Below are 22683 nucleotides of genomic sequence, written 5' to 3' on the forward strand. Positions count from 1 at the left end.
CCCAGACAGTGAACATTATCTCCCAGACCCGAATATAAAGTAGTGAACATTCTCCCCACAGACCTGAATATAAAATAGCGAACATTATCCCCTCGACCCAATATAAAACAGTGAACATTATCCCCCCAGACCTGAATATAAAGCAGTGAACATTCTTCCCCCAGACCCGAATATAAAACAGCGAACATTATACCCCCCAGACCCAAATATAAAACAATGAACATTATCCCCCCAGACCCGAATATAAAACAGTGAACATTATTCCCCCGACCCAAATATAAAACAATGAACATTATCCCCCAGACCTGAATATAAAACAGTGAACATTATCCCCCCCCAGACCCGAATATAAAACAGTAAACATTATCCCCCCTCAGACCCGAATATAAAACAATGAACATTATCCCCCCCAGACCCGAATATAAAACAGTGAACATTATCCCCCCAGACCCGAATATAAAACAGTGAACATTATCCCCCCAGACCCGAATATAAAACAGTGAACATTATCCCCTCCAGACACGAATATAAAACAGTGAACATTATCCCCCCAGACCAGAATATAAAACAGTGAACATTATCCCCCAGACCCGAATATAAAACAGTGAACATTATCCCCCCCAGACCCGAATATAAAACAGTGAACATTATCCTCCAGACCGGAATATAAAACAGTGAACATTATCCCCCCCCCAGACCCGAATATAAAACAGTGAACATTAGCCGCCCCAGACCCGAATATAAAACAGTGAACATTATCCCCCCCAGACCCGAATATAAAACAGTGAACATTATCCCCCAGACCCGAATATAAAAGAGTGAACATTATCCCCCCCCAGACCTGAATATAAAACAGTGAATATTATCCCCCCCAGACCCGAATATAAAACAGTGAACATTATCCCCCCCAGATCCGAATGTAAGAGTGAACATTGTCCCCCCCAGACCCGAAGATAAAACAGTGAACATTATCCCCCCCAGACCTGAATATAAAACAGTGAATATTATCCCCCCCAGACCCGAATATAAAACAGTGAACATTATCCCCCCCAGATCCGAATGTAAGAGTGAACATTGTCCCCCCCAGACCCGAATATAAAACAGTGAACATTATCCCCCCCCAGACCTGAATATAAAACAGTGAATATTATCCCCCCCAGACCCGAATATAAAACAGTGAACATTATCCCCCCCCAGACCTGAATATAAAACAGTGAATATTATCCCCCCCAGACCCGAATATAAAACAGTGAACATTATCCCCCCAGACCCGAATATAAAACAGTGAACATTATCCCCCCAGACCCGAATATAAAACAGTGAACATTATCCCCTCCAGACCCGAATATAAAACAGTGAACATTATCCCCCCAGACCAGAATATAAAACAGTGAACATTATCCCCCAGACCCGAATATAAAACAGTGAACATTATCCCCCCCAGACCCGAATATAAAACAGTGAACATTATCCCCCAGACCCGAATATAAAACAGTGAACATTATCCCCCCCAGACCCGAATATAAAACAGTGAACATTATCCCCCAGACCGGAATATAAAACAGTGAACATTAACCCCCCCAGAACCGAATATAAAACAGTGAAGATTATCCCCCCCAGACCCGAATATAAAACAGTGAACATTATCCCCCAGACCCGAATATAAAACAGTGAACATTATCCCTCAGACCCGAATATAAAACAGTGAACATTATCCCTCAGACCCGAATATAAAGCAGTGAACATTATCCCCCCCCAGACCCGAATATAAAACAGTGAACATTATCCCCCCCAGACCCGAATATAAAACAGTGAACATTATCCCCCCAGACCCGAATATAAAACAGTGAACATTATTCCCCCCCAGACCCGAATATAAAACAGTGAACATTATCCCCCCAGACCCGAATATAAAACAGTGAACATTATTCCCCCCCAGACCCGAATATAAAACAGTGAACATTATCCCCCCCAGACCCGAATATAAAACAGTGAACATTATCCCCCCCCAGACCCGAATATAAAACAGTGAACATTATCCACTCCACACTTGAATACAAAATTGTCCTGATGGATTCAGACAACATTATCACAATATTCCAAATGTGTTTTTTCCAGGAATAGATTCAGCGGCTGCATCACTGGAGGCCAGAGATACTCTCATACTCGGCTCATGTGAGGAATCCCTCCAATGAGGCTCAGGAATGCTGCAACCAGAGTCACGTGACCACCAAGTGTGTAACTGAACAAACTACCGCAACGTTGAAGATGTGTTTCAGTGTGAAATGATTTGCTTCACCTGTTGCTTCAGATGAGAGAGAAAATGTCCCTTTCTGGGGTAATTTGACCTTGACCCAGGCACTTTTCAGATCTGAAAGTGATGGCCTTTAGCACAATCACAAGGCTGCACAATACAGAGGGAACACTAATCTGTTTCATTCTGTGACTATGTCGTGGTTACACGAGTGATACTTTCCACTAATTAGCTGCCAGCACCAAAAAGGCATTCAGCCCCCCACACAAATGAGCAAGACTGGGTATGAATATCTTTATTTGGTAGCAAATACCATTAGCTTTCGGAGCGCTGCTCCTTCATCAGATAGAGCTCTCAAACAGGGCACAGAGACACAAAATCAAGTCACAGAATACTGATAAGAATGCGAATCTCTACTGCTAACCAGGTCTTAAAGATACAAACAATGTGAGTGGAGGGAGCATTAAGCACAGGTTAAAGAGATGTGTATTGTCTCCAGACAGTAACCCCCACAGCTTGCCTCCTGGACTTGCAGAATCTCACTGGCTGTCCTGTCTGGAGACAATTGGAAATCTTAAGCAGTGGAACCTTTCAGACACTGAATTGTACAGTTTGCACCAAACATCAATTTCAGATTTCAGGAAAAGTTCATAAACTTATTATCAACAAGTTCCTGTTGAGAGTTCCTGAATTTAAAAAATCACAGATGGTGCTTTTAAAAAGGGACACAGCAGCCCTGAAAATCAGTGACATCTCAGAACATTAAACTTCAGCCAGTTGTAGCGATTGTTAATGTCAGCAGAAACAAACCAAATATTGTCAGACTATCAATCCTGGATGTGATTAACAGCTGCAGTAACTGCAAAGTCCAACTCCTGCTGACAATTGTGAACTTGCAGATGTGTCAGCAAGTGGGATGACCGAGTGTATCCCTTCCCACACACAGAGCAGGTGAATGGCCTCTCCCCAGTGTGCGTGAGCTCATGGAAATGCAGGCTGCCAGACTGAGTGAATCCCTTCCCACACATGGAGCAAGTGAATGGTCTCTCCCCAGTGTGAGTGCGTTGATGAGCAGTGAGGATTGATAACTGCCTGAAACTCTTTCCACAGTATGTGCAAATAAATGGCTTCTCCTCAGTGTGAATTCGCTGATGTGACAGGAGGCCGGATGAATTGGTGAATTCCCTCCCACACGTGGAACAGGTGAACAGCCTTTCCCCAGTGTGAACTCGCTTGTGTGTACTGAGGTTGGATGAAGACCTGAACCTCTTTCCACAGGAAGTGCAGCTGAACGGTCTCTCCTCTGTGTGAACTCGCTGGTGTGACAGCAGGTTAGATGACAGAGTGAATCTCTTACCACACACAGAACAGGTGAATGGCTTCTCTCCTGTGTGAATTCGCTGGTGTGACCAAAGACCGGATGGCCCAGCAAAATCCTTCCCACACAAGGAGCAGGTGAACGATCTCTCCCCAGTATGAACTCGCTGATGTGCACTGAGGTTGGATGAACATGAGAACCCCTTTCCACAGGTGGAGCAGCTGAACGGCCTCTCCTCAGTGTGAGTTCGCTGGTGTAACAGCAGGTGGGATGAGGTAGTGAATCCTTTCCCACACACAGAACAGATGAATGGCCTCTCTCCAGTGTGACTGTGTCTATGGTTTTCCAGCAAGTATGGATAATTGAATCCTTTACCACAATCCTCACATTTCCACGGTTTGTCCATGGTGCTGGTATCCTTCTGTCTCTCCAGGTTGGATGATTAGTTGAAGCCTCACCCACATACAGACCATGTGTATGGTTTCTCCCCACTGTGAATGGTGTAATGTCTTTCAGGATATGTAACTTGTTAAAGCTCTATCCACAGTCAGTTCACTGGAGCACTCTCACTTGGGTGTGTGTGTGTCTCCGTTCTTTTGCTGTCACATTGAATTTTGAAATTTTCTCCCACTGACAAAACAGGGAATGATTTCTCCCTCCACTGTCAAAAGCAATCATATTCAGGCCAGAATGAATCGAATGGCTCTGTCAGACTTTGATCTGAAGTTTAGTTTGAGTTTCCTGTCTGTGAATCCTCCTCATCAAGTTCCCTGCAAAAAGAGTTTTAAAAAACTAATTCAGAACAGACAATTTCAGTTTCCACGAAACATTTCTCTATCTCATTTATCTTGAGCTGTAATCCCCATCCCACACACTCTCTCTCTTGTCCCCGAGCTGAAATCAAACTCATTGCCCCATCTCCACTCTGAGCCCAGCTCCCTCTCCCTCCAGCTGGATTCAGTCCTCCAGACCATGTACAGATTGAGAGTACAGTCAAGGAGTCAATTATTTTCCTTCCAAGTCAGGGGACGTGCAGCCCCACTGACTCTGTTGTTACCACAATGGGCACATGTGCTCTGCCCACCAATGAAACACCACAGTGACCATTAACATGGGCCTGTTCCTAGGAAAGGCTTCATTTTATTTGTGCCACAACAGCAGCGGAATTACCTCCTGCACAGGCACAAAGGTATCATCAGTCACAGAAAATAATTGCAGCTGGTGTCTCAAACCTCATTTTACCATTTGCTCTCAGACATTCTCAATTCAATTTTGAAATGCAAACTGAAATCTGCAATTATGGGGTAAATTAAAACACATTTTAATGGTCATTTTCAGAATGACTATTCCTGAGAATTAATTCCCAAGTCAGTAAATTAAAATTCTCATCAGCAATGGAGGTGGCACAGTGGTTAGCACTGCTGCCTCACAGCTCCAGGGACCTGGGTTCGATTCCCAACTGGGGTTACTGTCCTTGTGTAGTCTGCCCGTTCTCCCCATGTCTGCGTGGGTTTTCTCCAGATGCTCCGGTTTCCTCCCATTGTCCAAAGAGATGCCAGTTGGGGGAATTGGCTATGCTAAATTGCCCCTTAGGGTCCTGGGATGAGTAGGTTAGAGGGATTAGCAGGTTACATATGTGGGGTTACGGGAACAGGGCCTAGGTGGGATTGTTGCCAGTGCAGACTCGATGGGCCGAATCACCTCCTTCAGCACTGTCGGGATTCTATGAAATACATTGGGAGAATTGCTATTTTAATGGGTATTTTCACAAGTGCTATAAAATGATTTTTCAAAACAAATTATTATTTTCTTCAACAGATCATTAATAAATAAAAAGTATTTAATAAAACAACCACCCAGTGTGGGGTTCTGGATTCTAACTCAGGGTTTCTGAGCTCCAGGAACCACTAACTGAACCAACCGGGAATTGTCTCCGCAAAACTTCCCCAACTCCCTCCCGGGAAAAAGCTGCAAACCCGGGAGCTGCAGCTTTTTACTGGGGGTGTTGGGGCCTCCAGCGGGTGTTTGTGAATCCTCCCCACTCACCTGGGCCTGTTCCCGGGAGGGAGGGAGAAGCCCCGCAGCTGCAAACCAGGGAGCTGACAATGATTCTGAAGGGTTTGCGGATCCACAAAGTGTTTCCAAATCCTCCCAGCCACCGCCTAACGCTGACTCCGCTTCTCCGGGACAAACAAGCGCCAAGGACAGCAATGACACTGCGCATGCTCCACATCACAATGACCGAGGGACTGATTGACGGCAGCTCCGGACCAATAGGAAGAGGGGGCGGAGCTGGAGGACCGAGCGGGAGCGGCGGGTCCTCCAACCAATCGGAGTGAATGAGGGGCGCGACCTGAAGCATGCGCAGTGCGGGTAATGGCGACGGACGGCCGGTTTTAGTTTGGAAGCGAGATCAATACGAGGTAGAGGGCGGCGCGCGGGGAATGATAAATGTGGCGGGTGGGTGGAGAGACTTTGTAAACATGTTGTTCAAACCCAAACCCCGGAAATGAACTTCCCGGTCCCCCCCTTTGTACCCAATGGAGCGGCAGCTTGTAGTGTTAGACCCGGGCTGACTGCCGCCATTGAGGCTGCAGGTGGGAGGCCGGCAGGGATTGTGATCGGAGAGTGAAGCCCTGACGTCACAATGGAATGGGTGAGAGTGTGACGTCACAATGGAATGGGTGAGGGTGTGTCGTCACAATGGAATGGGTGAGGGTGTGACGTCACAATGGAATGGGTGAGAGTTCCAGATGAGCTGAGACTGGGCTGGAGTCGGGCGATGGCACTGACATGTGGCCCGGTGGCACAGTGGTTAGTGCAGCTGCCTAACAGCGCCAGGAACCCGGGTTCAATTCCAGCCTCGGGTCGCTGTCTGTGCAGAGTTTCTACATTCTACCCGTGTCTGTGTGGGTTTCCTCCGGGTGTTCCGGTTTCCTTCCACAGTCCAAAGATGTGCCGGTTAGACGGATTGGCCATGATAAATTGCCACTTGGTATCAGGGGGTTAACAGGTAAATATGTGGATAGGGCCTGGATGGGATTGTTGTCGGTGCAGGCTCGATGGGCTGAATGGCCTCCTTCTACGCTGTATTTTATTATTCATTATCATTAATTAATTACTATTAATGCTTCTATGAATGAAGGTGGTCTTGATGATGATGTGGACATGTGGCTGGAAGCTCATCTTGGGATGAACTATTTCACCCTGGTTATGAACAGCCTGGTCCAGCCTCAGACAGTTGCCAGGAGGAGAGATAAAGTTGTTGGTGAGGGAGTGGAGTTCATAGTGGGGACTGAACACAATGGGTTCAGTCTTCCCAGTATTTATATGAAATAAATTTCTGTTCTTTCAGTACTGGATGTCAGACAAGTCAGGATGGTGTGTGAGTTGGAGAGGAACTTGGAGCTGATGGTGTTCACAGGGTTTGGAAATTCTGTCAAAGTTCCTGTTGAGTTGTCGATGCATAAAATCTCTCTCCTCACCTCCGGCCTCTCCTACTTCTCTCTGTTTCCACTCAGGGTGTGGAGATGCCGGCGTTAGACTGGGGTAAGCATAGTAAGAAGTCTCACAACACCAGGTTAAAATCCAACAGGTTAATTTGGTAGCATAAGCCACAGGCTTTTGGAGTGCTGCCCCTTCATCAGATGAGTGTGAGTTCTGTTCACAAACAGGGCATATAAAGACACAAACTCAATTTACAAGGTAATGGTTGGAATGCGAGTCTTTACAGGGAATCAAGTCTTAAAGGTACAAACAATGTGAGTGGAGAGAGGGTTAAGCACAGGTTAAAGAGATGTGTATTGTCTCCAGCCAGGACAGTTGGTGAGATTTTGCAAGCCCAGGCATGTCGTGGGGATTACAGATAGTGTGACATGAACCCAAGATCCCGGTTGAGGCCGTCCTCATGTGTGATTGACAGATCCATGCTCACTGCTTCCTGCCCTGGACGCAGTGAGCTGAAAATTTCCATGCAGGCTGCCAGACAGATAGATGTCCACATTACTGGAGTAAAAATGTGTGGAATATACAGACCGAATTCACTTCATTCCCTTCAGTTGCTGCAAGTCCCCAATTTCCCCCAGAATGAGAAAAGAAATGGAAAGGGGGAAACATTGATTTCCTCCCAGATGTTGCCCAGAGGAGGAAGATTCACTCTGAAGCTCATTGGCCAACTTCTGCATTGTGACGTCACAATGGAGCCCTGCCTGAATCAGCCAATAGGAGTCACTCTGCTCCGCGGTGATGTCTCCGGGTTCCAGTGCGCAGGCCCGGGCGCGCGGACCCGGGAGCCCCGCCCCCATCCATTGTTCCCCATCCCCTTACACCTCCTTGAGTCAAGGTTTCCAGGCAACCGGCTGGCGGCTCCGGCCAGAACGAGAAGCCGCTCGGTGAGCTCCCCCTCCCCCTGGCCCGGGACTGCGCATGTGCGGGGGAGAGGGAAAGCTGCGCATGTGCGGGGGAGAACCCACCCTCTGATCTTCATGCTGAGGTGTTGACCAATGGGAATAGTTGGAGGACCGGAAGGATTCTGGTCTTCCGGCCAATCTGAGCGCAGGCTTTGTGTGAATGAAGATTGATCTTCAGACTGACTGAAACTTCCTCCTGTCACTAATATCTGTGAGTAAAACACTTTCTTTTCTCCCCCTTTCCATTTCTTTTCTCATTCTGGGGGAAATTGGGGACTTGCAGCAACTGAAGGGAAAGGAATTGAATCCAGGGAGGGTGCAGACTCTGGAAAGGTTGGCCCAGGTCTCTCTCTCTCTCTTAAACCAGAAAATGATCCATTTCTGCCCATTGTTTGCTGTTAGCCAATCTTCTATCCACGCCAATATGTTCCCCCCGCAGCATGAATTTTTATTTGCTGCAATAACCTTTGATGTGGCACCTCATCAAATGTCTTCTGGAAATCTGAGTACAGCGCATCCACCGGTTTCCCTTTATCCAATTCCCGATGGGGAATTTTAGAAAATTGAACAACACATCAACTATCTCACTCTGTTAAGACCCGAGAATGAAGCCCAGCAGGACCCGAGGACTCATCAGCCCACAGCTCCAACAGTTTGCTGAGGACCACTTCCCTGGGAATTGTGCTTTTTCAGAGTTCATCCCACACTTCTGTTTTCTGATTTCCAGCTGTTTCTGAGTTTTAACTGTATCCTCTATTGTGAACACCGAGGCAAAATACTTGTTCAATTCATCTCCCAGCTCCTTATTTTTCATTATCAATTCCTGGACTCACTTTCTATTAGACAGTTAAGAAATGAGGTGGAGCAAGTGACTGAAGTGTCAGTCGGGGAGCACTATTGGGAGCACCAATAGTTTCAAAATAGTTCTGGAAAAAGATAGGACAGGTCCACAGGTCAAGGCCCTAAACTGGAGCAGGGCCACTTTTGTGGGCATTAGGCAGGATCGAGCAGATGTTGATTAGGTGAGTTTGTTTGAAGGGAAAGGAATGACTGGCAAATGGGAGGTTTTAAAAGTGTGATGGCAAGAGTCCAGGGGCAGTATATTCCTGTTAAGATGAAGAGAAAGAATGGTAAATTTAGGGATCTCTGGCAGACAAGGGACATTGAGGCTCTGGTCAGGTAAAAGAAGGAAGCATACATTGGGTTTAGGCAATCGGGGACAAGTGAATCACTCTGACTATAAAAAGTGTAAGAAAATACTGAAGAGGGAAATCAGGAGGACAAAAAGAGGGTATGATATGGATCTGGCAGGTAAGATTAAAGAAAATTCCAAGAGGTTCTATCACGATATTAAGAGTAAAAGGGTGGCTAGAGAGAGAATAGATCCCCTTAAAAATCAGTATGGCCATCTGTGTGTGGAGCCACAGGAGATGGGTGAGATTTTTAATGAATACTTCTCCTCTGTGTTTACTGCGGAGAGCACCATGAGTGCTAAAGAAATAAGGGAAACAAGTGGTGATGTCTTGGGCACACGCATGTTACTTGGGAGGAGGCATCTGCAGCCTTATAAAAGGAAATTACTGCGGATGCTGGAATCTGAAACCAAGAGAGAAAATGCTGGAAAATCTCAGCAGGTCTGGCAGCATCTGTAAGGAGAGAAAAGAGCTGATGTTTCTTGTCTAGATGACCCTTTGTCAATGCTCTGGAACATCAGTTCTTTTCTCTCCATACAGATGCTGCCAGACCTGCTGAGAATGGGGAGAGAGTGTGTGGGGTGGAGATTTACAGCTTTTGGGGAATGAGAGAGGAAAGAATGTTCCATAGAAATTGTCTGTTCTGAATTTCTATCCTGTACTGACACTGATGACTTTTGTAAACTCATTTTACAGGATATTGAAAGAGAAACCACAGGCCGAAATCTCAAACGTCACGTCTCGATCAGACAGAGTCATATTCCTTGGGACCTCAATATCATCGGACTTTGAATCCAGAAGGAGAAGTGATTGTCCAGTCTGTCAATTTGAAAAGATTTGAAATGTCAGTGTGAGTGAAAAAGCATCAATACACTGCCACACTTGAGTGAGAGTGTTCCAATGCACTGACGAAAGAGCTTTAACCAGTTACACAGTCTGAATAAATATCACACCATTCACAGCGGGGAGAGACTGTAATCTTGTTCTGTGTGTGGACGAAGTTTCAACTAATTGTCCACCCAAGAGAGAGGTAAGGACACCTGCACCATGGAGAAACCATGGAAACGTGTGGACTGTAGGAAGAGATACAGATACCCGGTTGTGAACGTGCCCTCGTCATTCTACAGGAGCCTATTGCGCAGGCGCAGTGCTGTATCTGGAGCATCCGCAGTGTCACTTTGCTCGGAGTCCTGTGAATGGGGGAGACGCCTTTTTCAGCGGGTGAGTTGGTGGGGCTGCGGGAGAAATGTAGCCGGGAGTCGGGGTAGGGAGGGAGCTCTGGCTTCACAAACACCCGCTGTCGGCCGCACGGCCCGAATACACCCTGCAGGTCCAGACATCTCTTCTCTCAGAGGATTTCTCTTCCACAGGGACCAGTGGAAGCTCAGGATCATTGAATATATTCCAGTTCGACAGATCTTTGACTGACAAGGGTGTCAAGGATTATGGGGAACAGACAAGAAGATGGAGCAAAAGCTAAGATGTGGGGGGATTTCTTCACTCAAGGATGTGGTAAATCTTTGGAATTCTCAATCCCTGAGGACCGTGAAACCTCAGTCATCAACTATTTTCAAGAGAGAGATTGATTGGTTTCTAGATATTGAAGATATCAAGGGATATGGGTTTAGTGTGGGGAGAATGATGCTGAGGTAGATGAACGAATTATCTCATTGAATAGTTTAAAAGACTCGATGGGCCAAATGGCCGACTGCAGCTCCTATTTGTTCTGGTCTCTGTGTCCAGGACAGGAAGCAGTGAGCATGGATCTGTCAATCAGCCTCAATCAGCACCTTCAGGAGAATTGGGAGGGTGAATATTAGATACAGCAGAGTGAGAATGGAGGGAGAGTGTGTGGGATGGAGATTTACAGCTTTTGGGGACTGAAATAGGAAAGAATGTTCCATAGAAACTAGAACCATAGAAAATTACAGCTCAGAAACAGGCCTTTTGGCCCTTCTTGTCTGTGCCGAATCATTTTATGCCTCGTCCCACTGACCTGCACTTGGACCATATCCCTCCACACCCCTCTCCATGAACCCGTCCAAGTTTTTCTTAAATGTTAAAAGCATTTAACTATTTTATTTGGCAGCTCATTCCACACTCCCACCACTCTCTGCGTGAAGAAGCCCCCCCTAATATTCCCTTTAAACTTTTCTCCTTTCACTCTTAACCCATGCCCTCTGGTTTTTTTCTCCCCGAGCCTCAGCGGAAAAAGCCTGCTTGCATTCACTCTATCTATACCCATCAAAATCTTATACACCTCTATCAAATCTCCCCTCAATCTTCTACGCTCCAGGGAATAAAGTCGCAACCTATTCAATCTCTCTCTGTAACTCAGCTTCTCAAGTCCCAGCAACATCCTTGTGAACCTTCTCTGCACTCTTTCAACCTTATTAACATCCTTCCTGTAACTAGGTGAGCAAAACTGTACACAATACTCCAGATTCGGCCTCACCAATGCCTTATATAACCTTACCATAACGCTCCAACTTTTATACTCGATACTCCGATTTATGAAGGCCAATGTACCAAAGACACTCTTTACGACCCTATCCACCTGTGACATCACTTTTAGGGAATTCTGTACCTGTATTCCCAGATCCCTCTGTTCAACTGCACTCTTCAGAGTCCTACCATTTACCCTGTACGTTCTTCTTTGGTTTGTCCTTCCAAAGTGCAATATCTCACACTTGTCTGCATTAAATTCCATTTGCCATTTTTCAGCCCATTTTTCTAGTTGGTCCAAATCCCTCTGCAAGCTTTGAAAACCTTCCTTACTGTCCACTACACCTCCAATCTTTGTATCATCAGCAAACTTGCTGATCCAATTGACCACATTATCATCCAGATCATTGATATAGATGACAAACAACAATGGACCCAACACCGATCCCTGCGGCACACCACTAGTCACAGGCCTCCACTCAGAGAAGCAATCCTAGAACTGTCTGTTCTGAATTTCTATCCTGTACTGACACTGATGACTTTTGTAAACCCATTTTACAGGATATTGAAAGAGGAATCACAGGCCGAAATCTCAAACGTCGCGTCTAGATCTGACAGAGTCATATTCCTTGGGAGCTGAATATCATCGGACTTTGAATCCAGAAGCAGAAATGATTTGATAAGATTTCAAACATCAGTATGACTGGAAAAGTACCAACACTCTGCCACACTCGAGTGAGAGTGTTCCAGTGCACGGACTAAAGAGTTTCAACCAGTTCCACAGCCTGAATAAATATCACATCATTCACAGCGGGGAGAGACTGTACTTGTGTTGTGAGCGTGGACGAGGCTTCAACTGATTGTCCACCCAAGAAAGAGGCAAGGACACCTGCACCATGGAGAAACCATGGAAATGTGGGGACTGTGGGAAGAGATACAGTTACCCATCAGAGCTGGAAGCTCATCGGCGCAGCCACACTGGGGAGAGGCCATTCACCTGCTCGCAGTGTGAGAAGGGATTCATTCAGTCATCCAGCCTGCAGAGACACCAGCAAATTCACACTGGAGAGAGACTGTTCATCTGCTCTCAGTGTGGAAAGGGATTCACTCGGTCATCCCACCTGCAGACACACCAGAGAGTTCACACTGGAGAGAGACCGTTCACCTGCTCTCAGTGTGGGAAGGGATTCACTCAGTTATCCAGCCTGCAGACACACCAGCGAGTTCACACTGGGGAGAGGCCCTTCACCTGCTCTCAGTGTGGGGAGGGATTCACTTGTTCATCTAACCTGCAGGTGCACCAGCGAGTTCACACTGGGGAGAGGCCATTCACCTGCTCTCAGTGTGAGAAGGGATTCATTTGTTTATCCCGCCTGCGGAGGCACCAGCGAGTTTACACTGGGGAGAAACCATTCACCTGCTCTCAGTGTGGGAAGGGATTCACTGACTCATCCAGCCTGCGGATACACCAGCGAGTTCACACTGGGGAGAGGCCGTTCACCTGCTCTCAATGTGGGAAGGGATTCAGAGTTTCATCCCAGCTGCTGAGACACCAACAATTTCATGAGTGATTCCAGAGGTTGGATTCTGCTGTTATTGTTTCTGCTCTCAATTACATCCAGGACTGCATTTTGTTCATTCTCACAGTTGGTCAATGGGGAGGGTCAGGGGGTTTCTTTCTGCTGGACTGGCCGGTCTCACGACTTTGCCTCCAGTGGGCTGATTCTCTTTGAGTCTTGTTGCGAATACCTGGTTTCAGATTTCACAAGGATCACAGAGTGACAGGATGTTAGGAGGTTATAGAGGTTTAGAACATGGAAACAGGCCCTTCGGCCCAACTTGTCCATGCTGCTCAGTTTTTACCACTAAGCTAGTCCCAAAAGGGGCGGCACGGTGGCACAGTTGTTAGCACTGCTCCTTCACAGCTCCAGGGACCTGGGTTCAATTCCCGGCTTGGGTCACTGTCTGTGTGGAGTTTGCACATTCTCCTCGTGTTTGCGTGGGTTTCCTCCGGGTGCTCCGGTTTCCTCCCACAGTCCAAAGATGTGCGGGTTCGGTTGATTGGCCATGCTAAAAATTGCCCTTAGTGTCCTGAGATGCGTAGGTTAGAAGGATTAGTGGGTAAATATGTAGGGATATGGGGATAGGGCCTGGGTGGGATTGTGGTCGGTGCAGACTCGATGGGCCGAATGGCCTCTTTCTGTACTGTAGGGTTTCTATGTTTCTGTGTTAATTGCCCGTATTTTGCCCATATCCCTCCATACCCATCTTACCCATGTAACTGTCTAAATGCTTTTGAAAAGACAGTATTGTACCCGCCTCTACTACTGCCTCTGGCAACTCGTTCCAGACACTCACCACCACCTGAGTGAAAAACTGCCCCTCTGGACCCTTTTGTAACTCTCCCCTCTCACTTTAAACCTAAAACTAAGAACAAGGAATGTATCGATAAAATGATTAGAGAACAGAGCCAACGTTTCGAGTCTGGATGACACTTCATATGAGCTGTTATGAAGGGTCATCCAGTATCAAAACATTAGCTATATTCTCTCTCCACAGATGCCGTCAGACCCGCTGAGATTTTCCAGCATTTTCTGTTTTTGTTTCAGATTCCAGCATCCGCAGTATTTTACTTTTATGATAAAATGATTAGTTCTGATTGGAATCCCCACGACCCTCCCGCAAGACAGGGGGAGTGATGGCAAAGGGAGAAAAAGGATAAGGATGATAAAGACTGCGTTCTGATTCTCGGTGCCCATGTAGTTTTAACAAAACGAGTGAACCAGTTTATAAAGAACAGAAGTTACCCATCGCTAACAAAAACTGATCAAATTAAAATAATTAGGTTGAGGAAGAGAACAAAAGAATTAATAGATGAAGTTTAAAATCAACTTTGTTTTGCTGTTAGAGAAGTTTTTAAAAATTATGTAAAGTGATGTAACTGTGTAACAAGTGTTTTCTGTTCACTCCCCGCTTTAGGTCCTGTAGAAAAGTTAACCCTTTCAGCAGACAGTTGATTTCGTCATAGAGTCATAGAGGTTTACAGCATGGAAACGGGCCCTTTGGCCCAACTTGTCCATGCCGCCCCTTTTTTAACCCCTAAGTTAGTCCCAATTGCCCGCGTTTGGCCCATATCCCTCTATACCCATCTTACCCATGTAATGGTCCAAACACTTTTTAAGGTTGAACCCACCTCTACTATTACTGCTAGCACGAGGGGACATAGCTTTAAATTGAGGGGTGAGAGTTCTTTACTAGAGAGTAGTAAGGGCGTGGAATGCCCTGCCTGCAGCAGTCGTGGACTCGTCAACATTAAGAGCATTCAAATGGTTATTGGATAAACATATGGATGATATTGGAATAGTGTAGATTAGAGGGGCTTTAGATTGGTTCCACTGGTCGGCGCAACATCGAGGGCCAAAGGGCCTGTACTGCGCTGTAATGTTTTATGTTCTATTACCTCTGGCAGCTTTTTCCAGACACTCATCACCCTCTGTTAGAAAGAAATGCCCCTCTGGACCCTTTTGTATCTCTCCCCTCTCTTAAACCTATGCTCTCTAGTTTTAGACTCCCCTACCTTTGGGAAAAGATGTTGACTATGTAGCTGATCTATGCTTCTCATTATTTTATAAACCTCTATAAGGTCATCCCTAAGCCTCCTACACTCCAGGGAAAAACGTCTCAGTCTATCCAGCCTCTCCTTATAACTCAAACCATCAAGTCCTGGTAGCATCCTTGTAAATCATTTCTGCACTCTTTCTAGTTTAATAATATCCTTTCCATAATAGGGTGACCAGAACTGTACACAGTATTCCACATGTGGTCTTCCCAATGTCTTGTACAACTTCAACAAGACATTCTAACTCCTGTATTCAATGTTCTGACCGATGAAACCAAGCATGCCGAATGCCTTCTTCACCACTCTGTCCATCTGTGACTCCACTTTCAAGGAGTTATGAACCTGTACCCCTCGATCTCTTTGTTCTTTAACTCTCCCCAACGCCCAACCATTAACCTGCCCAGGTTCGATCGACCAAAATGCATCACCTCGCATTTATCTAAATTAAACTCCATCTGCCATTCGTCAGCCCATTGGCCCAATTGATCAAGATCCTGTTGCAATCCTAGATAACCTTCTTCACTGTCCACTATGCCACCAATCTTGGTGCCATCTGAAAACTTACGATCCATGCCTCCTACATTGTCATCCAAATCATTCTTATAAATGTCAAATAACAGTGGACCCAGCAGCGATCCCTGAGGCACCCCGCTGGTCACAGGCCTTCAGTAGGGCAGATGGACGGCTGAATCCCTTCCCACACACACAGCAGGTGAAGGGCCTCTCCCCAGTGTGAATTCTCTGGTGGTTCAATAGGGCAGATGGGCGGCTGAATCCCTTCCCACACACACAGCAGGTGAATGGCCTCTCCCCAGTGTGAATTCTCTGGTGGTTCAATGGGGCAGATGGGCGGCTGAATCCCTTCCCACACACACAGCAGGTGAATGGCCTCTCCCCAGTGTGAGTATATTGGTGCTTTAGCAGATCCTTTTTGTTTTTAAAGCTCTTCTTACAGTCAGAACAATTAAAAAGTTTGTTGTCAGAGTGAATAAGTTGATGTGTCTGCAGGTGGGATGACTGAATGAATCCTTTCCCACACACAGAGCAGGTGAACGGTCTCTCCCCAGTGTGAATGCGTTGGTGTGTCAGCAGATCTTTTTTGCATTTAAAACTCTTCTCACAGTCAGAACACGTAAACAGTTTCTCATCCGTGTGAACAAGTTGGTGTGTCACAATGTGGGATGAGCGAGTGAATCCCTTCCCACACACAGGGCAGGTGAACAGCCTCTCCCCAGTGTGAACCTGTTGGTGTGTCAGAAGGTTGTATGAATGGGTGAATCCCTTCCCACAAACGGAGGAGGTGAATGGTCTCTCCCCAGTGTGACTGCACCAATGAACTTCCAGTTGTGATGGGAAACCGAATCCTTTCCCGCACTCCACACATTTCCACGGTTTCTCCATGGTGTTGGTGCCCTGGTGTTTCTCCAGGTTGGATGATCAGTTGAAACCTCGTCCACACACACAACATACATGTAGATTCACCCTGCTGTGAACTGTGTGATGTTTTTTCAGGCTGTGGACGAGTTAAAGCTCTTTCCACAGTCAGTTCACTGGAACACTCTCAATCGGGTGTGTGTTTGTTCCAATGCTTTTCCGGTCACACTGATGTTTAAAGTCTTTACTGACAGACAGAAGAGTCAAACATTTCTCCTCCCGCATTCAAAGACCGATGATATTCAGCTCCTAATGAACAAAATGACTTTGCCAGTCATGATGTTCGGTTTGAGTTTTCTGTCTGCCAATCCTCCACTTCCAATATCGTGTAAAAAAAAATTTGGAAAAGTCATCACTGTCAGTCCGGAATAGAAATCCTGAACAGACAATTCTAGTTTCTCCGGAACATTTTTTCCTCTCTTGTTCCCCAAAATCTGTAAATCCCCATCCCACACACTCTCCCTCCTCCCTGGGCTTAAACCCATCTCACCATCTGTACCATTTCTTTCCTCCACTCCCAGTTTTCTCCCTCCCTCTCCTCTGTCTGTGTTCAGTTCTCCAGCTCCTGTCTGCAGACTGACAATAAAACCAATGGGTCTTATTGGGGGTGTTGGGGCCTCCAGAGGGTGTTTGTGAATCCTCCCCGCCCACCTCCCAGGGTTTCCTTCCTTCCCAGAGATCAGAGTCCTCATTGATTTGAGGCCAAACTGTAACCTCTTATTTATTGTCCCCCTCCCCCATCCTCTGATGTGAACCATCCTCCAGTGGCTGAGCCAGGGTGGGGCCGTTAACCTGGGCCTGTTCCCGGGAGGGAGGGAGGGAGAAGCCCCGCAGCTGCAAACCAGGGAGCTGACAATGATTCTGAAGGGTTTGCGGATCCACAAAGTGTTTCCAAATCCTCCCAGCCACCGCCTAACGCTGACTCCGCTTCTCCGGGACAAACAAGCGCCAAGGACAGCAATGACACTGCGCATGCTCCACATCACAATGCCCGGGGACTGATTGACGGCAGCTCCGGACCAATAGGAAGAGGGAACGGGACTGGAGGACCGAGCGTGAGCGGCTGGTCCTCCAACCAATCGGAGTGGATGAGGGGCGGGACCTGAAGCATGCGCAGTGCGGGTAATGGCGACGGACGGACGGACGGATGGTTTTAATTTGGAAGCGAGATCAATACGAGGTAGAGGGCGGCGTGCGGGGAATGATAAATGTGGCGGGTGGGTGGAGAGACTTTGTAAACATGTTGTTCAAACCCAAACCCCGGAAATGAACTTCCCGGTCCCCCCCTTTGTACCCAATGGAGCGGCAGCTTGTAGTGTTAGACCCGGGCTGACTGCCGCCATTGAGGCTGCATGTGGGAGGCCGGCAGGGATTGTGATCGGAGAGTGAAGCCCTGACGTCACAATGGAATGGGTGAGAGTGTGAGGTCACAATGGAATGGGTGAGAGTGTGACGTCACAATGGAAAGAGATAGGATCAGGCAGGCTAGGAAAGTGTTTCTCTGGAGTAAAGGGAAATACAGTGTCATCAGGGAGGAAATTAGACGGGTAAATTGGAAGGAGGCATTCTTGGGGAAAAGTACCGAAGGAAAGTGGAGGATTTTCAAGGAATGTTTGTCTGGAGCTCTGCATGACAACGTTCCGATGAGACAGGGGGGTGTTGGTAGGGTACGGGAACCGTGGTGCACGAAGGTTGTGATGAACCTGGTGAATAAGAAAAGAGAGGCGTACAGAAGGTTCAGAGAGCTAGGAGGTGTTAAGGATTTAGAAGAGTATACGGGATGTAGGAAGGAGCTTAAGAAGGAAATTAGGAGAGCGAGAAGGGGCCATGAGAAGGCCTTGGCGGGTAAGATTAAGGAGAATCCCAAGGCTTTCTACAAATATGTCAAGAGTAAAAGGATGAGATGTGAAGGCATAGGACCCTTAAAAGGTGAAGGGGGAAAAGTTTGTGTGGAACCGTTAGAAATGGCGGAGCTGCTTAATGAATACTTTACCTCGGTATTCACGGTGGAAAGGGATCTGGGTGGTTGTACTGCTGGTTTGCGGTGGACAGAAAGGATCGAGCATGTGGACATAAAGAAAGAGGATGTGTTGGAACTATTGAATGGCATCAAGGTTGGTAAGTCGCCGGGACCGGATGGGATGTACCCCAGGTTACTGTGGGAGACGAGGGAGGAGATTGCGGAGCCTTTGGCGATGATCTTTGCATCGTCGATGGAGACGGGAGAGGTTCCGGAGGATTGGAGGATTGCAGATGTGGTCCCTATATTCAAGAAAGGGAACAGGGACAGCCCGGGAAATTACCGACCGGTGAGTCTAACCTCAGTGGTTGGTAAGTTGATGGAGAGGATCCTGAGAGACAGGATTTATGATCATCTCGAGAAGTTTAGTATGATCAAAAGTAGTCAGCACGGCTTTGTCAAGGGCAGGTCGTGCCTTACGAGCCTGGTTGAGTTCTTTGAAAATGTGACCAAACACATTGACGAAGGAAGAGCGGTGGATGTGGTCTATATGGACTTCAGCAAGGCGTTCGATAAGGTCCCCCATGCAAGACTTCTTGAGAAAGTGAGAGGGCATGGGATCCAAGGGGCTGTTGCCTTGTGGATCCAGAACTGGCTTGCCTGCAGAAGGCAGAGAGTGGCTGTGGAGGGGTCTTTCTCTGCATGGAGGTCAGTGACCAGTGGAGTGCCCCAGGGATCTGTTCTGGGACCCTTGCTGTTTGTCATTTTCATAAATGACCTGGATGAGGAAGTGGAGGGATGGGTTGGTAAGTTTGCTGACGACACCAAGGTAGGTGGTGTTGTGGATAGTTTGGAGGGATGTCAGAAGTTGCAGCGAGACATAGATAGAATGCAAGACTGGGCGGAGAAATGGCAGATGGACTTCAACCCGGATAAGTGTGTGGTGATCCATTTTGGCAGATCCAATGGGATGAAGCAGCAGTATAATATGAAGGGTACCATTCTTAGCAGTGTAGAGGATCAGAAGGACCTTGGGGTCCGGGTCCATAGGACTCTTAAATCGGCCTCGCAGGTGGAGGATGCGGTCAAGAAGGCGTATGGCGTACTGGCCTTCATTAATCGAGGGATTGAGTTTAGGAGTCGGGAGATAATGCTGCAGCTTTATAGGACCCTGGTTAGACCCCACTTGGAGTACTGCGCGCAGTTCTGGTCCCCTCATTACAGGAAAGATGTTGAAGCCATTGAAAGGGTGCAGAGGAGATTTACAAGGATGTTGCCTGGATTGGGGGGCATGCCTTATGAGGATAGGTTGAGGGAGCTTGGTCTCTTCTCCCTGGAGAGACGAAGGATGAGAGGTGACCTGATAGAGGTTTACAAGATGTTGAGAGGTCTGGATAGGGTAGACTCTCAGAGGCTATTTCCAAGGGCTGAAATGGTTGCTACGAGAGGACACAGGTTTAAGGTGCTGGGGGGTAGATACAGAGGAGATGTCAGGGGTAAGTTTTTCACTCAGAGGGTGGTGGGTGAGTGGAATCGGCTGACGTCGGTGGTGGTGGAGGCAAACTCGTTGGGGTCTTTTAAGAGACTTCTGGATGAGTACATGGGATTTAATGGGATTGAGGGCTATAGATAGGCCTAGAGGTGGGGATGTGATCGGCGCAACTTGTGGGCCGAAGGGCCTGTTTGTGCTGTGGCTTTCTATGTTCTATGTTCTATGTCACAATGGAATGGGTGAGGGTGTGATGTCACAATGGAATGGGTGAGGGTGTGACGTCACAATGGAATGGGTGAGAGTGTGACGTCACAATGGAATGGGTGAGGGTTCCAGATGAGCTGACACTGGGCTGGAGTTGGGCGATGTCACTGACATGTGGCCCGGTGGCGCAGTGGTTAGTGCAGCTGCCTAACAGCGCCAGGGACCCGGGTTCAATTCCAGCCTCGGGTCGCTGTCTGTGCAGAGTTTCTACATTCTCCCCGTGTCTGTGTGGGTTTCCTCCGGGTGTTCCGGTTTCCTTCCACAGTCCAAAGCTGTGCCGGTTAGACGGATTGGCCATGATAAATTGCCACTTGGTATCAGGGGGATTAACAGGTAAATATGTGGATAGGGCCTGGATGGGATTGTTGCCGGTGCAGGCTCGATGGGCTGAATGGCCTTCTCCTACACTGTACTTTATTATTCATTATTATTAATTAATTACTATTAATACTTCTTGATGATGTGGACATGTGGCTGGAAGCTCATCTTGGGATGAGCTGAGACTGTATTAAGAGTAAAAGGGTGACAAGAGAGAGAATAGATCCCCTTAAAAATCAGCATGGCCATCTGTGTGTGGAGCCACAGGAGATGGGTGAGATTTTTAATGAATACTTCTCCTCTGTGTTTACTGCGGAGAGCACCATGGGTACTAAAGAAATAAGGGAAACAAGTGGTGATGTCTTGGCCACACGCATGTTACTTGGGAGGAGGTATCTGCAGCCTTATAAAAGCAAATTACTGCGGATGCTGGAATCTGAAACCAAGAGAGAAAATGCTGGAAAATCTCAGCAGGTCTGGCAGCATCTGTAAGGAGAGAAAAGAGCTGATGTTTCTTGTCTCGATGACCCTTTGTCAAAGCTCTGAAACATCAGTTCTTTTCTCTCCATGCAGATGCTGCCAGACCTGCTGAGAATGGGGAGAGAGTGTGTGGGATGGAGATTTCCAGCTTTTGGGGAATGAGAGAGGAAAGAATGTTCCATAGAAATTGTCTGTTCTGAATTTCTATCCTGTACTGACACTGATGACTTTTGGAAACTCATTTTCCAGGATATTGAAAGAGGAATCACAGACTGAAATCTCAAACGTCACGTCTGAACGTGACAGAATCATATTCCTTGGGACCTCAATATCATCGGACTTTGAATCCAGAAGGAGAAATGATTGTCCAGTCTGTCGATTTGAAAAGATTTGAAATGTCAGTGTGAGTGAAAAAGCATCAACACACTGCCACACTTGGTGAGGGTGTTCCAATGCACTGACTAAAGAGCTTTAACCAGTTACACAGCCTGAGTAAATATCACACCATTCACAGCGGGTAGAGACGGTAATCTTGTTCTGTGTGTGGACAAAGTTTCAACAAATTGTTCACTCAAGAGAGAGGTAAGGACACCAGCACCATGGAGAAACCATGGAAATGTGTGGACTGTGGGAAGAGATACAGAGCCCCATATAAGCTGGAAGCTCATCGGCGCAGCCACACTGGGGAGAAGCTGTTCATCTGCTCTCAGTGTGAGAAGGGATTTAATCAGTTCCCCAGCTTACGGATACACCAGCGAGTTCACGCTGGGGAGAGACCATTCACCTGCTCTCAATGTGGGAAGGGATTCACTCGGTCATCCAGCCTGCAGACACACCAGCGAGTTCACACTGGGGAGAGACCATTCACCTGCTCTCAGTGTGGGAAGGGATTCACTCAGTCATCCGACCTGCAGACACACCAGCGAGTTCACACTGGGGAGAGGCCATTCACCTGCTCTCAGTGTGGGAAGGGATTCAGAGTTTCATCCCGGCTGCTGAGACACCAGCAAGTTCACGAGTGATTCCAGGGGTTGGATTCTGCTGTTATTGTTTCTGCTCTCAGTTGCATCCAGGCTTGCATTTTGTTCATTCTCACAGTTGGTCAGTGGGGAGGGTCAGAGGGTTTCTTTGTGCTGGACTGGCTGGTCTCTGCCTCCAGTGGGCTGATGCTCTTTGAGTCTTTTTGCGAATACCTGGTTTCAAATGTCACAAGGATCACAGAATGACAGGGTGTTAGGAAGTTTAGAGATATTTAGTCAGAAGAAAACAGAGGTTGGCAGTGCAAAGGTACATTTCTGAATGGAGGGCTGTGACAACTGACATTGTGTGGAGATGCCGGCGTTGGACTGGGGTAAACACAGTAAGAAGTCTCACAACACCAGGTTAAAGTCCACCAGGTTTATTTGGTAGCAAATACCATAAGCTTTCGGAGCACTGCTCCTTCGTCAGATGGAGTGGAAATGTGCTCTCAAACAGTGCAAACAGACAGAATCAAGT

At 47.2% G+C, this 22683-nt stretch overlaps 2 protein-coding genes across 2 annotated transcripts in view; one reads left to right on the forward strand and one right to left on the reverse strand.

Moving 5' to 3' along the window:
• Nucleotides 1-2535: 2535 nt before the first annotated feature.
• On the reverse strand, nucleotides 2536-5790 carry LOC144484152 (uncharacterized). Its single transcript, XM_078202694.1, has 2 exons — nucleotides 5619-5790; nucleotides 2536-4342 (listed from the first exon to the last, which is right to left on the reverse strand). The coding sequence occupies exon 2, from the start codon at nucleotides 3976-3978 to the stop codon at nucleotides 3082-3084; it is 897 nt and encodes a 298-aa protein (XP_078058820.1). The 5' UTR covers nucleotides 3979-4342; nucleotides 5619-5790; the 3' UTR covers nucleotides 2536-3081.
• A 12000-nt stretch (nucleotides 5791-17790) lies between these two features.
• LOC144484141 (uncharacterized) overlaps nucleotides 17791-22683 on the forward strand; it is a 33113-nt gene continuing 28220 nt past the window's right edge. Inside the window, exons 1-2 of the mRNA XM_078202681.1 lie at nucleotides 17791-17852; nucleotides 21436-21583. The gene's annotated coding sequence lies outside the window, so the exon portion shown is untranslated. The remainder of the gene's footprint in view (nucleotides 17853-21435; nucleotides 21584-22683) is intronic.

Source organism: Mustelus asterias, unplaced genomic scaffold (genome assembly GCF_964213995.1).
Source record: "Mustelus asterias unplaced genomic scaffold, sMusAst1.hap1.1 HAP1_SCAFFOLD_94, whole genome shotgun sequence".
In the NCBI taxonomy this organism is placed as follows: domain Eukaryota; kingdom Metazoa; phylum Chordata; class Chondrichthyes; order Carcharhiniformes; family Triakidae; genus Mustelus; species Mustelus asterias.